This window comes from Haemaphysalis longicornis, unplaced genomic scaffold (genome assembly GCF_048455015.1).
Source record: "Haemaphysalis longicornis isolate Haplotype H1 unplaced genomic scaffold, Haemaphysalis longicornis Haplotype H1 scaffold_2, whole genome shotgun sequence".
In the NCBI taxonomy this organism is placed as follows: domain Eukaryota; kingdom Metazoa; phylum Arthropoda; class Arachnida; order Ixodida; family Ixodidae; genus Haemaphysalis; species Haemaphysalis longicornis.
In genome coordinates, this window is record NW_027526295.1 from 219125666 (window position 1) to 219139264 (window position 13599).

Consider the following 13599-nt stretch of genomic DNA (forward strand, 5'->3'; position numbering starts at 1 on the left):
TTCTGCGCTTCAGCATCACTTTTGGGACGGGGCCATCTTACTTTCTGCGTCCCGCTTGGGCCGTTCTTTTTTTATCATTTTGCTTATGAATCCTGCAATCCGCTCACAACTGGAAAAGGTGCCTGTACACGCGTTCCAAATCGGTCGGTTTATATATTGCTTTAATTCGCTGCTCGTTTGCACCAATGTCGAGCTTGGTCGTGTTGTGGTGATGCCATGCAAGCATGTACACAGGCAGTTGAAGTAGATACCGTATTTACTCGTGTAATGATCGCACTTAAAAAAAAAATTGATGTAAATTTAGTGGTGTGTCCATTACGCGGGGTAGACTTTTTGCAGAACATTCTTGAGCAAGCAAGTTGTGGGTAAAAATTTTTGCGATAGTTCTCATGAACACAATAAAAATAATAAATAAAAACAATAAAAACTCCACACACCACTGCCAGCCGCTTTGCAAAGTGACGCAAAATGCCGTGTTTTCATGAATTACCAAATGCGCCGGTACGAGTTTGCTGCGAGGTGAAAACAGTTCCGACTATAGTGCCTAAAATATAGTGGATTTTCTAGGAACTATAGTTCAACCAGTAAGTGGCTGGCACTTCTGCGTGACGCGCATGGGGAATCGAGGACGTACGTGCGGGAAGATGGTGGAGCCCAAAAACACGCAGGAAAGGGTGGGAATGCGGCAACAAACTTCGCAACGAAATTGTGAGCTTCCCGCTGCACGTAGAAAAGGTATACTTGGCACAGATGACGTTGACCACCCAACCTAACAATTGCGCTAGTCCATTTAGTGTGCTCAAAATGCCTCTCAGGACCCCCTTAATGTACCCTCCCGACCAGACGAGCATTTGTCACACCCTTGACTTCATGTACTAACCATAACTCTAAATTTTTCCTGCACATCCAGGCCTTTAAAAGATCACATTACTGCCCCTGCTATGCTGTACTAGCCCAGTAGTGCCGAAGCAACATGCAATGAGCCAGCTGTGCCTCTCAGGCTATGCAGGAAACACTGAACAAAAAAGGTTATGAGGCACACAACTAGTGAATGCATAAACAAACACAAGAATGTGAAAAGAAGCAGAATGAAAGAGGGCAAGTGGTTTCAAAAAATTAGAGTGCGATCACACGACGACACAGAACAGGCACGACGGGATAAGCATTCACACTCAACCTAATTTATTGGAAGCATCGTCCCATATCAATGCAATCGTTCATCGCAGGGGGCATGAGCGCTTGTCCCATCGTGCTGCTTCTGTACCGTGTTGATCGCGCTACAATATTCAGAACGAGTACGCACCAACTTGCCCAACAATGTGTTTTACTGTGGGCAAGTGGGCGAACGACGCACCTGCCAAGGGACGGCGGTGGCAGGCTGTAGCTGCCATCCGAGGCAAGAGGCCGGGGCCGCTGGCCAAAGCCCGGGGGCGGCTTGGGCAGGTTGAGGGCGTCCTCCTCCGACGAGAGCACGCCCACAACGGCGCGCACGATGGCCTCGTCCACTTGCGACCAGGGCTTGGTCGGGGCGTGCATGCGCCGCAAGAACAGCGCCTGCAGCTTCTGCCGCAGCTGCAGGGCCATGCGCGCTGCCTGCAGTGCACACACACAAGCACACCAATCAGCACTGCACTGGGCGACAGTTTAGAGAGCCATAGCGTTTCTCGCTGACATCCACCAGAGGGAAATCTGGCGCCAGTGTCCAGGCGAGCCATACTTCAACAAGCATGCCATCATGTACGGGATATGAATGTTGTACTTGTCCTCAGCACGGCTTGCAAACAAGCTCAGAAGTTGCCTGTGGCTGCAGAAAAACACAACAATATTGTGAAAGGATGATTAAAGTTGTTTTTCAATTAGGAAAATGGAGTGCCAGAAGAGTTGTCAGGATCCCTGTTTGGAAGCTTCATGCAAGACAAACAAGAAAAAGAATGTTACCCTTTTTTCTTAATTCTTGCTTTAAAAGCAAAAAAGTCATGTAGGAGGGGAACGCTGCCAGCTGCTAAGGCAGCCCCTACGACAGCACGCGATCGCAGCAACAAATTTCCCTCTAGTATGTGTTAACATGAAACTCTACACAAAGAGCGGCCCTGTCGGCTGCCTTGGTGCAGCGGTGGACCCCTGGCGTTGCTGCCACTTTCATAATTTTAATGGTCAAACAAAGACACTGTAAGCTCATTTCAGTAAATAAAGTTCATTAGAGCAAACTTGCGCTCTGCACTAAACCAGAACAAAAAACAAACCTCAAAGAATCAGTCAACAAAGAGACATGCAGTCCACTGTGGGCAATCGAATGTCGCGGTGTTCAATCTGCATGCATTTATGTCAGAGCGCTTTTTTTTTCCATGAATCAGGTTCAGAAGATTGTTAAATAAGATGCGCGGCGAACAGGTTATGCACTTTTTCCATCACATGAGATAACTGGGCAGAGCCTAATGCCAAAAAGAAGCTTGGGATTTACACTTTTGGTGTGGGGTAAGATAACTTTGCACAGCCAGGTGATGGCAACAAAACAAAGAAAGCAAATCCAGAAGCAATACTTTGTGGAAATCTGAAGTACCCCACCCTCTCCCTTTCTTTTTCTTTGAGCTCGGCTTGATAATGAGGCACCAGCAGAGAGTAAGACGATCTCTTGCCTCAGGTTCTGCCTTGAGAGAAATCCAGTCATCCAGCTTGAGCACACACTTCTGAAGTTCAGACTCCTCCTCTTCTTCACTATCGCTGTCCTCTCCCAAGCCAGAGGTTCTCACTGCGAAGTTGTGGGACAGGAAAGGAAGACAGACACGCTCACAACACCACGAGGAGATAAAAAAAAGAGACACCTGCGTGGTGAAGCACATACAAGTTGAAATATGAATTTTTGCCACGACAACACCGTCTTCGCCTCACAGGCGAGGAACTTGAACCTTTCACGTACCCCTTTCACGCAACAGCCTGTCAATAAGAAAGCTCACGATAAGACCAAGATTCTCTACAAGGGCAGCCTGTGACCATGCTGCAGCTTTTAAAAGGAAAACAACAGGAGACTAAATAAGTCCCAAGTAATTGTACGACCATTTCGTGGCAACTTCAAAGAGAAGCCACAGCCTCTAAAAGCAAGGGTCAAGGCTGCCAAAGACACAATGAAGCCTTCTTGGTTCTGGAGAAGTGGGCATAAGCATTGGAGTACACACGAGAGAGAGGGGCCACCCAAGCCAGGCTTTTATGCTATGCCACAAAGAGACAGAGATGGAGAGAGGGGCTGGAGCCGCTGACCGTTGTGTGGCTCATACAGGGCATCCTGAGGCAGGCGCAAGGGTCCGGCGAACAGGGCCACCGTGATGGGTGAGACGAGCGTGCAGAGGTGGGCAAAGGCCGTGGGGCCCGCCCTGGCCAGCTCCCCGTAGATGACCCAGTCGGTGGGCAGTGAGGACACCGCGTCCGCACGGCTGCCGGGTTTCGCCTCCCCGGGGGCCCCCCGGGAGCAGTCCGGCTGCTGCTGGGCCAGCGCTGAGCGCATGTGGAAGCGCACCCGCGAGGCACGCCTGGGAGGGGGAGACGCGCAAGGAGCAGGCGGCACATCAAAATGGGAGACAGTGGTGCTGGAGTCATGGCAGCACACTCACAGGACGAGGGTGGGCAAGTGAAGAGGAAACGTCTCTCCCTCAATAACGAGGCTAAACTCGGGGCGGCCCAGCATCTGTTGCGAATAAGCTGGACACGTGATGTGCATGGTTGTCCAAGCTGCAGGTCGCTAGGAATTGGGAAGCCATTTTGTTTTGTTGGGCAGAGCTTGCCAAATGACACACAGCATATGCTCAGCCTGTTAGCCAAATGTTCAATGCTTTTTTTAAACTAACTATAATAATTACAGTCGAACCTTACTGATTCAAACTCTGGGGGGATAGCAAATCTGTTCGAATTAGCCAGAGTTCGAACTAGCAGGGGCCCCTTTGATTGGCAGTACAGCGCACACTACCAGTACTAGAAACGCATGTGCAATAAAGTAGACGGTATTGCACGCCTTTCGGAGTCCACTTTCAATAATTAGGTGTTGCAAAACAAAAAAGAAAAGAAAAGGAAAAGAAAAAGGAAAAGAGAAAGGCAGTGCCTGCAGAAGAAAAAAAAAACAACCACGCTTCCACAGGCACGCAAAGCGAGTCTGCATGGTTTATGCCAGCTGCTTCAGTAAACGCAGACCAAGCACACGGTTATGGGTTTGGGAAGCTGCAGAGGCTAGTGACACATTGATCTTTGGCCTTTGGCTTCAAATTTCATGAAAAGTAGTCTGTGGGGACGGGCAAGGTTGTTCGAATTAACCGTGGCACGTGTTTCAGGTTCGAATTAGCGAGAGTTTCTGCCCGTTCAAATACACGTCACTTTGCCAGATTGGATCAGTTCGAATTATCCGTTGGTGTGAATTATACGACTTTGAATTAACAAGGTTCGCCTGTATTAATATTATCCACATTGCTATTATACATTAACCTGATAACTAGTAGATTCACTAAATGAAAGCCTCTTGTTTATGTTTCCACATTCCCCTCATACAGAGGGTGTGGGCCATGAACAAACCCTAAGGATTTTGTTTCTGTTCATACAGAATATACCGTATTTACTCGCATAACACCTGTATTTGAGTAACGCTCGCACCCCTAATGTGAGCTGCCAAAACTTCGATTTTTTTATTTCCTCACATAGTTTTCGCACCCCCAATATTGCAACGGCAAAAGTCGCCTGCTCGCAAAACCCGCATGATGCACGCACTTGCCACCACTCCGTTCAGCAGAAAGCGCGATGTATCATGGGGTACCAGGCGCAAGGGCCACCTCTCAAGCGCTTTACACACCGTCGTTGAGCCGGTTTCGCATGCAAACTACTAGGCAGCGTTCGCATAGCCTGCGGTCACCCTGGGAGGAGCAGCAGTCAGTCTAATCAGCTGTCAAGAGCTCGCTTCCCCCATTTTGAGAAGCTTTTCATTGCTTTGTTCTGTGCTGATTTCGGTTCCACTTCGCCATGGGGCGGTACGCCAGCTATACGCCGTAGCTTTCAAGCTGAAAGCTACGGAATATGCTGTAGTGCACGGAAACCACGCAGCAAGCAGGCACTTCGTCGTCAACGAGTTCAGCATGAGCTACTGGTGAAGGCAGCACGAGGAACTGAAGGCGACCAACCAAACGTGCACAGTTAAAGGAGCTGGCTGTCATTCCAGGTGGCCTAACATCCATGCTGCAGCCTTTGGACGTGTCTTTGAACAAGCCGTTCAAAGATAAAGTTTAAAGGCTGTACGCAGGTGGATGATCGAAAGCCAGCATGCTCTGACAACAGCCGGTAAGATAAGGAGGCCGTCGGTGGAGCTGCTGTGCAGCTGGATATTGGAAGCTTGGGGAATGATCGCCGCAGACGTCGTCATCAATAGCTTCAAGACAACGTGCATATCGAATGCCCTGGATGCAACTGAAGACTACTTGGTGTGGGATGGAGACGAGGCCCCTGAAGCCGACGTGAAATCCTGAAGTGATAATGAAACAACGGCCAGCGATGTTAGCAGCACCGACTCGGACTAGGAATGTTTTCACTTGAGTTGCGCACTACCAAATGAGAGATTGTGAAGATGGCCGCAATAAATAAAGCTTTGTGCTTCGTGCCTGTGTCGACCTTGCACTTTTATTACAAAGATAAGTCCTGCCTGTAAATGTCTTGGTTATGTACAACACCTATTCAAATACGTATTATTTAACCTCCTTTTTACCACTTGAACGTTTTTTCCTTGCATTATTATTGCACCCGCTAACTTCACACCGATTTTTCTGGAAAAAAAGTGTGAGGATTACGCGAGTAAATACGGTATGCACTTGTCACCCGTTGCATCTTTGTCTGAGAACTTCGCCAGCATGCTGTCACAACAAGAGTTCCCAAATCATGTAAAACTAATGGTAAAAAGCCACCAGCTCTCTTGAATACATCCCCTTCCTCCCCCCCCATCCCCCCTGAAAGGTTTCCCGACGTCAGCAATAAAAAAGACAAACTGATGGGTGCGCTGCTTTTCAGACAAATCTTGACCAACATACCTGGTAAACACAACTCTCGGACAGACAGGGCCCCACTTTTTTTAGCCTTTGATGAGAAGTTGCACTGCAACAGGAAACGAAAAACGAAAACCGGTGCGCCAGACAGCAAGAGCACTCACTGGGCGACCAGCTGTCGCCGCTCTCGGTCCACGCGAAGCAGGTTTGGGTAGGAGCCCGCGACGAGCGCCGCCTTCACAACGGGCCAGTTGTCCGAGTTGGAGTTAAGGTCCCGGATGTCGCCACAGCCCCGGGCACGCACAAAGCCCGAGGCACGCAGCTGCGCCAGCAGCTGGCCCCGCACCGCCACAATGGTCGACATGGTGGAGCTCGACACAAAGTGCCGCTCGCAGAAGAGGTGCTCGGAGTTCTCCGAGCGCGCTTTCTGCCAGCCCTGTGGATCGATGAGCAGGCGGAAGAGGGGAGGAGGGAACGCCACTCAACACAATGGGCACAACACAATCTTCCACACACAAAGCTTATGCCGCCAGCCCGGTGGAGCCTGCACCTTTCAAGTTATCCCAGCACCACAAATACGACTGCATCATTGTGAAGCTTACGGAGCCAAAGTCCACTATTTTACAGCAGCCTCCCTTTGCTACAATGTGTCCCCCGGGTCGTAGTCTCACCTAAGGATACAAAAAGTGACTGCCCCCGTGAATTTAGCCCAGAAAATCGATCTTTGCTACGAGGATACCGGCTCTCACAGAGTTACCACAGACAAAAAGTACTGGTGATTCCTTAGGCTGCATTCAATGCAGAATGAAATTGATTGCAGTGAATTAACAACCAAATGTGACTATGCACAGCACAGCATCTTTGCATTCCCTACAGCTATAGCCAAACCCAGAACTCCGCAATCTTTCTTTTCTTTTTTTTCAAACACAATTGCAGTTGTAAACTTTCTCTTTTCCTTTGGGAAAACCTGTGTAAAACCCGTTGCCACACAGTATACTCTGGTGTCCTATTAAGACACGACAAAGAGACATCCAGTCGTTCAGCAATGTGCTTGCATGCCACCAACCTGGAAGGCCCTAAGGAGAGCCATGTGATCGCTGTACGTGTCTGCAGAGAGTTTTCGGCGAGCCATGCACGCGGCACGCTTCTGCCCCGACTGTGAGGGCAGCACAACTGGTGAGGAGAAAAAGAGAAAAACGAATGGCTCAACACCCAGATGTCCCTGCAAGCGCATTAATCTTAGCCAACCCAGTGGAGTGCACTGCTGCCTCAAACAGAGGGCACTCACAGGGGTCCTTGCCCGTGAGGCAGCAGACGATGGTGAGCACAGGGTCCAGGCACTTGAGCACGACTGCGTACAGCAGCATCTTGCCCAGCTGCGGCTCAATGGGCAGGTCCAGCAGGTGGAGGCCCACCTCCGTGAGCTGCTCCGAGGGGTCCAGTGCATCTATGGTCTGCACCAGGGGGGGGCACCATAAGGGCAAGAGAAAGGGTGCAACGTGTGGCTTTGATAAATAAAAGCTCCTTCAATTTCTAGCTCTTGAAGTGCAGCCAACACCAACTTAGACAACTGAGAAAATCAGCGTTTTTATTACCCTGCTTTCCAATCTAGAGGCTAGCAAAGAACAAGTCAAGGCTTTTTAAATTTATGCCTATTGCTGCAGTCAGAGTAAAAGTGGCGTGGGGCAAAGGCATGAACAACCTAGGAATTGTGATGACCAACAATAGCACCACACTGACTAATGTCACAAGTGTTGGGCAAGTTAACACCAAGGGTTAGCTTCCCCACTCAGTTGGGTACCTGTTCCCTTTTCCATCAGGATGCATATGCACGCTTGATAGCGTCTTTTACTGGGGAATATCGCTGCACAGTTACATGTACCCCGGTCACATGGAAAACACACTGGAGGCTAGCTTGGCGGCCTATGCGGCCTGAGAGGGGGCCAGGTCGTTGTAAGGGCTCTACCTACAAATGTGAAGAGGCAGGGACAAAGGACAAAAGAGCTCATCCTTCCTGCACCAAGCTAATGTCATCTGAAGTGCACACAGCATTCAATCAAGGACGAAAGCCCCACCTTGAGGAGGGTCACCGCTGTCCTGGTGACCAAGAACGCTGGTGGATCAGGAGCCCGAGCCAGAAAGTCGGCAATGGGCACATTGGTTGGCACCAGAAGCTTGGCCTGCAGAGAAAAAAGGATGATGAGACGGCCAACCCTCTCATCGAGGGCTCGCAGCAGGGTGCACAAGGCAGCGCCAGAGACGGCCACGCAGTGCAGTGTCAGGTGGGAGGGAGGGGCAGAGAGAGAGAGGAGAGAGACGCACCTGCAGGCAGAGCTCCTGCAGGGGCAGGCGGAGCAGCTCGGGCTGCTGGAAGGGCTCGAAGCTGGCAAAGCGCTGGCGGCTGAACAGGTGGAAGCAGACCCCGTTGGGGCGGGTGCGTCCCGCCCGGCCCCGGCGCTGCACGGCACTGGCCTGGCTCACCCACACCGACTTGAGCAGGCTCGTGCCCGTCAGGCTGTCAAACGACTTCTGCACCACAAAGGGGGCGAGAAAGGAGCAGGGCACACCCTTCACCGAGCGCACAATCGGGCGGAAAACTACATCGTGGCAAGGACTCAACTACACTAGCCTTCAAGTTTAGACAGTGCTACACCCAGGCTACGAGGCGGGCCATGCACAGGGGAGCTACGAAACAGCTAGGTGACCTGGGGATCATTAACGAGCACACAAAATCCCAAGCGACAGCAAGAAACTACAATGATGGCGAAATTACATAAAAAGCTTAACGTTGCAAGTTTTACCTGTTTTTTTTTTCAGGTATGATACAAAAAAACACAGCCCATCTAGCACGTGCAGTCCCACCGCATCTGGGCAACTGAGCCGCTCTCTCACCTCTTTGACCTTGCCAGAGTCGATGACGAAGGTAACATCACTGATCGTGATGCTTGTCTCGGCAATGTTCGTCGAGAGAATCTGGAAGAGGGCCCAAACAACAGAACTGCTTTATTAATAAGAGCCTGGCAGGGAGCCAGCTAGGAGGAGGCAGGGACAACGTGAAACGTACAATTTTGCGAACACCAGGAGGCATTGTGTTGAAGACCAGCCGCTGCTCGCTGCACTGCAGGTTCGAGTGAAGCATGTAGAGGGCGTACCTTGAACGAAAAATAACAAGAACAATTTCTGCTGTGGTGAAAATGTTGGCACATTCATCAAAGAGATTGCGGCAGTTCGCACAAACAAAGGAACCGTACAAAAATGCTTAGGAAACATGTAACGGCAACTCCTGGCACAGCCACACACTAGAGGAAAGAAAAGACCTAAGCCCAGAGTAATTCATAAAGGGCATTGTCCCTGCTATTTGCTTATGAAACATGACCATTTTTATTACTTGCCAACAGGTCCCACACAGGCACACGTCAAAAGTGGTTACCTCTTTTGGCCGGAGAAGTCTTTGTCCGCCATAATCCTCTCCTTGAGGCTGCTCATGTCGTCGTAGCCGGCCAGGAACACCAAGATGGCCCCTGGGCCCACAACAGAAAACAAACAATGTGCTTACCATCAAGGGCTAGTGAACTATTCTCCGTTAAATACCAATCATGGTCATCTACAACGCCCATTACTCTCAAAAACAAAGTTTCATCTTGCTGCCCATTTTCTACAGGCAGTCGCAAAACTTATTATACGTGGCTGCGCAGATATCCATGTTGAGACTTCATACACAGGAGAGCTGGAGGTCATAATCACAATACAAGACCAGCCCTGGAACCAGGTGCCTTCAGAGTACAAAAAAAGCAGCCGTCTTTGCCAACTAGCTTTTTTAAAAGAACCATGTGTAAGGCTACTCTGCTACGACCAAAGAGCAATCCTTGTAAGGTTGCTCCACAGTTCAAACAAACCCTGCCTGTGGCCACGCACTAGTAGTACGCGCAAACAATCACTGGCCACTTGCAGCCCGTACGAGCATCACATCTCAGTCCTACTGAAAGCAGCCAGGCAGCATTCCACATTTTCTTGCACAATAAATTTTGTCCACTCCCCCCTGCAGAAATGCTGACCCATCTTTGCGACTGTGCTTAGGGGGGTGGGCAATGTTTTGGGGGATGGCGGTCTCTCGGAACTTTACGGTGGACATTTTTTTATGTCCGGAATGATCTCATCTCAACTGCAAGCTCCCTCTCACTGTACACAGGTCAGGTACCTCGGCAATCAAGACGGAAAAAGCAGGAGACAATAACAGGTGCTGCACTCAGTGGAAGAGTGGCAAGAGCTGTTGACAACATAGCAGCCACCATGGTTAAACAGGTACTGCAGCACACAGTTTTTGGACGCATTGAAGAATAAAATATCATCAATTTAAAAAGACTAATACTCGCCGTTCAGTGTGCGAAAGGAGTACTCATTTCTAAACAAGTGGAGAACAGGACGCCAGTGCCTCATCTAATGGGAAGGAGTCAACTTGGTCCCCTTACCGTCCTCACTACTGGCATGCACCTTTCGCAGCAGTGCAAGCACCAGGTCCAGATCCGTTTGGTCGTCGTTTACACTGCGCTGGTACAAGTCCAGTTGCTCCCGCTCGGCGGGCGTCAGCTCCTGTTCACCCGCGCCTCCCCCATGTGCCTCCGACTTGGGAATCACCGCATTGGTCACCATCCTGTACGGAGGGAAAAAAAGATCAGGGTACTGGCGCTGGGGGGAACTGGTGACACGTACCGAAATTCAACGATAATAAAAAGGTCGAACATGTCATCTGTACTCAAACATGCATTAATTTGTACTACTGTTTACAAAAAAAAATCCTGGGCCATCTCCACTAACGTGAAACCTGGTGAGGGGCAACGCATGCAGTGCATAAGTGTATTCTTGGCGCCTTAGCTTTTTTGCCAATGGAGGTGAAACCATTACGGGTACAGGTATACAGCTATGCTGTAAAAGTCTCTTGTCTTTGAAGCACAAAGCTCTCTAGTACGAGGCGTAAACGAGTGTCCCGGTGTTTTTTTAGTACGCGTAATGCAACGCTCCAGTGCGAGGCGTAAACAAGTGTCCCGGTGTTTTTTAGTACACATTACATTTTAGCGCGAGGCATAAACGAGTTTCCCGGTATTTTAGTACCGTGGCTACATGAGGCCAACAACGATTACGACGACGACGACAGGAGACACCAACAGCCCCCACCACTAATAACAGTAAACGCAAACTGCTGCTCGCAATAGACCTTTGTTTATTTGCTCATTTCAAAATACTCGTGCTCCTGCAAGATATGTCAGCGGGCAGTGCTTCCAAAGCACTGCTGGCTGACATATCTTGAAATACGTATTTTGGACTTTGGTGAACAAAATATTTCCGCAACAAATGAACTGCACATTCACTGCTAGTTCAACCACAGAATATTGAGAGTACGTTTGCAGCAAATTATGCATTTTACCTCATAATCAGTACAAATTACTTTAAAACATAGATAGCTTGAAAAAAAAATGCATCTTTGAACTGGTTCAGCAAGTTTCGGAGATTATTTTCTAAAAATCGTGTAACTGTAAGGACAAAAAAAATCCGCGTACCTAGAAGGACAGCAACTTGCCCTTTCTAAGGCTAACACTCACGTGACCCCCATAAAAGAAAGAACTTGCCCTACACCCGTGTGTGCTTTGGCACAATTGGCACAAAACATAAAAATTGGCCAATACTTGTGGAAACCTCTTTTCGCTGTAATGTGTGGCATCACTGCACCACTTGTTGCTTTGTATCTTATGACAAAATGGACGGGGGGACAATACCCTTTACTCAAACCTTCCTTATCCCCTTGCGCTCCACACCACCTTGCAGGCTACAGGCACATGGTAACAGAGAACATCCATTTTACCAACAGGACTTACCCCAAAAGTACCAACCGTCTGATCGAAACAAAGCAGTTCAAATGGGCCCCTGGACATCCTCGGACCCTGCCCCATCCACTCACACATGTGCCATGATGAGCGTGGCCGTGTCGGAATGGTTGAAGTGCTGGGCCCACTCCACGGCAGTCCAATCATTGGGTGTCCTGGCCAGGGGGTCTGCTCCGAGGCTCAGCAGCTCTTCCACCACGTCCGACTTGCCCCGCCCGGCAGCCAGCATCAGGGCCGTTGCGCTCGTCTCACTGTGGCGATAATCGACTGCGGCCACAGAAAAACAGGCCGTTAGTGGAGGTGTGGTGACAGGGCCAGTGCACCCTACAAGCGGACACCGGGGGAGCCAGTCGCTTGCCTGAGACGCCCTCCGAATAGAAGTAGTAGAGGAGCTGCGAGAAGGCCTCGTCGGAGCCCGTCATCCAGGCCTGCGTCAGGGCACGGTCCACCTGCCGCGTCTTCTGGATGTCTGAGCCAGCCAGGTCATCGTCCCCTCCCTCCTCCCTTTCTTCCTCCTGCCAGCAGGGGGAAAATTGGGGCTCAGGCTCTTCTCACACACGCTCAAATGCATGGGGAAAAGCCTCCACCATCATAAAGGCAAGGTAAACGACAGCACTAGCCCAAGGATTTTTGTCAATCGCATTAATGGGACTGTCAGCTACCTTACTGCCACAAATAGGCACCAAGCTCCAACTGCAAGGCCACAAAAAATTTCGATATTCGGTTGATTTGGTTGGCCTCAGCCAATTGTGTAAAGGACACTTGCAGCATCACAAGTTCAGTGCGGGAAAGTGACGGGTGAGTCACCCTTGCTCACGTTTGACTGAAGTTGCCGTGGGTGCCACACAGACAAGTCAGTCTCCTGACCAGAACAAAGCTTTTTGTCGTCATTGTGGTTCCTTCAAAGCTCTAATAACCAATACCTTCAAGACATGAGTGTTGGCAGGGGTGCCTGCCAACTTGCCCTTCACCCACCCCTGCTCACACTTCCTCAGCCCCGCAGCTCCATTCGTTAGGCTAGCTTATTTCTTCACTGAAAATCATGATCAGAAAATTTAAAGAATTATCATTGCACCTTACCGTCAAAAAAAAGTGCCAGGAGGCACTCCTGCTGGGGTTTTTTACTAAAACGGTGCCGTTATGTAACGCAGAGGTTTCTTTCTGTGATGTATGAGTGTTAATAAACATTTAGAAATTTGATTGTTACCCTTAATCACAGAAACAAGATTTCATCTTTACATCCCTTGGATGCTGTGGAATTTTGCTTATGCAGTATTTTTGCGGGTATAACCCGCACCAAAAATGTGAAAATTTCAGTGGCAGAGTAGGGGTGCGGATAATACGCAGGGTTTCTCCTTTAGTGCAGCTTCACGGCAATGCGCACCGTGCCGTGAAGCTCCTACGCAGTAACACTGACTGAGCCCTCCATGGCAGCGATTGCACAAAACATAAGAGGATGAGGAAGAAAAATAAAAGGACGAGCGCACTCTAACAATTGAATTGTATTAGTGAATTGTTACTTTCTTCTTGCAGTCAGTGTATTCTACTTGCTAAATATACGCTTTTTCTGCCTGCATAGTATGTGATGTGTTGCTTGAGCAGTAGCTTTGGTGCATCCTTTCCTGTATCAAATGTGCGGGCAATACGCGAGGATTTTTTTTTTTCTTTTCCGGCGGGCTGAAAGTGGTGGTGTGGATTATATGCGCCAAAATACG

General features: G+C 49.5%; 1 protein-coding gene across 1 annotated transcript in view; it reads right to left on the minus strand.

The window, feature by feature from the left end:
- The window catches only part of LOC144169932 (3'-5' RNA helicase YTHDC2-like), a 45244-nt gene that overhangs the window by 9516 nt on the left and 22129 nt on the right, over positions 1–13599 (minus strand). Inside the window, exons 10-23 of the mRNA XM_077699384.1 lie at positions 12243–12399; positions 11959–12151; positions 10475–10656; positions 9436–9526; positions 9070–9157; positions 8898–8978; positions 8328–8534; positions 8081–8185; positions 7294–7459; positions 7072–7178; positions 6170–6441; positions 3256–3524; positions 2637–2749; positions 1355–1593 (exon numbers count right to left, since the gene is read on the minus strand). Of these exons, the coding sequence (XP_077555510.1) occupies positions 1355–1593; positions 2637–2749; positions 3256–3524; positions 6170–6441; positions 7072–7178; positions 7294–7459; positions 8081–8185; positions 8328–8534; positions 8898–8978; positions 9070–9157; positions 9436–9526; positions 10475–10656; positions 11959–12151; positions 12243–12399 (2270 nt within the window). The remainder of the gene's footprint in view (positions 1–1354; positions 1594–2636; positions 2750–3255; positions 3525–6169; positions 6442–7071; positions 7179–7293; positions 7460–8080; positions 8186–8327; positions 8535–8897; positions 8979–9069; positions 9158–9435; positions 9527–10474; positions 10657–11958; positions 12152–12242; positions 12400–13599) is intronic.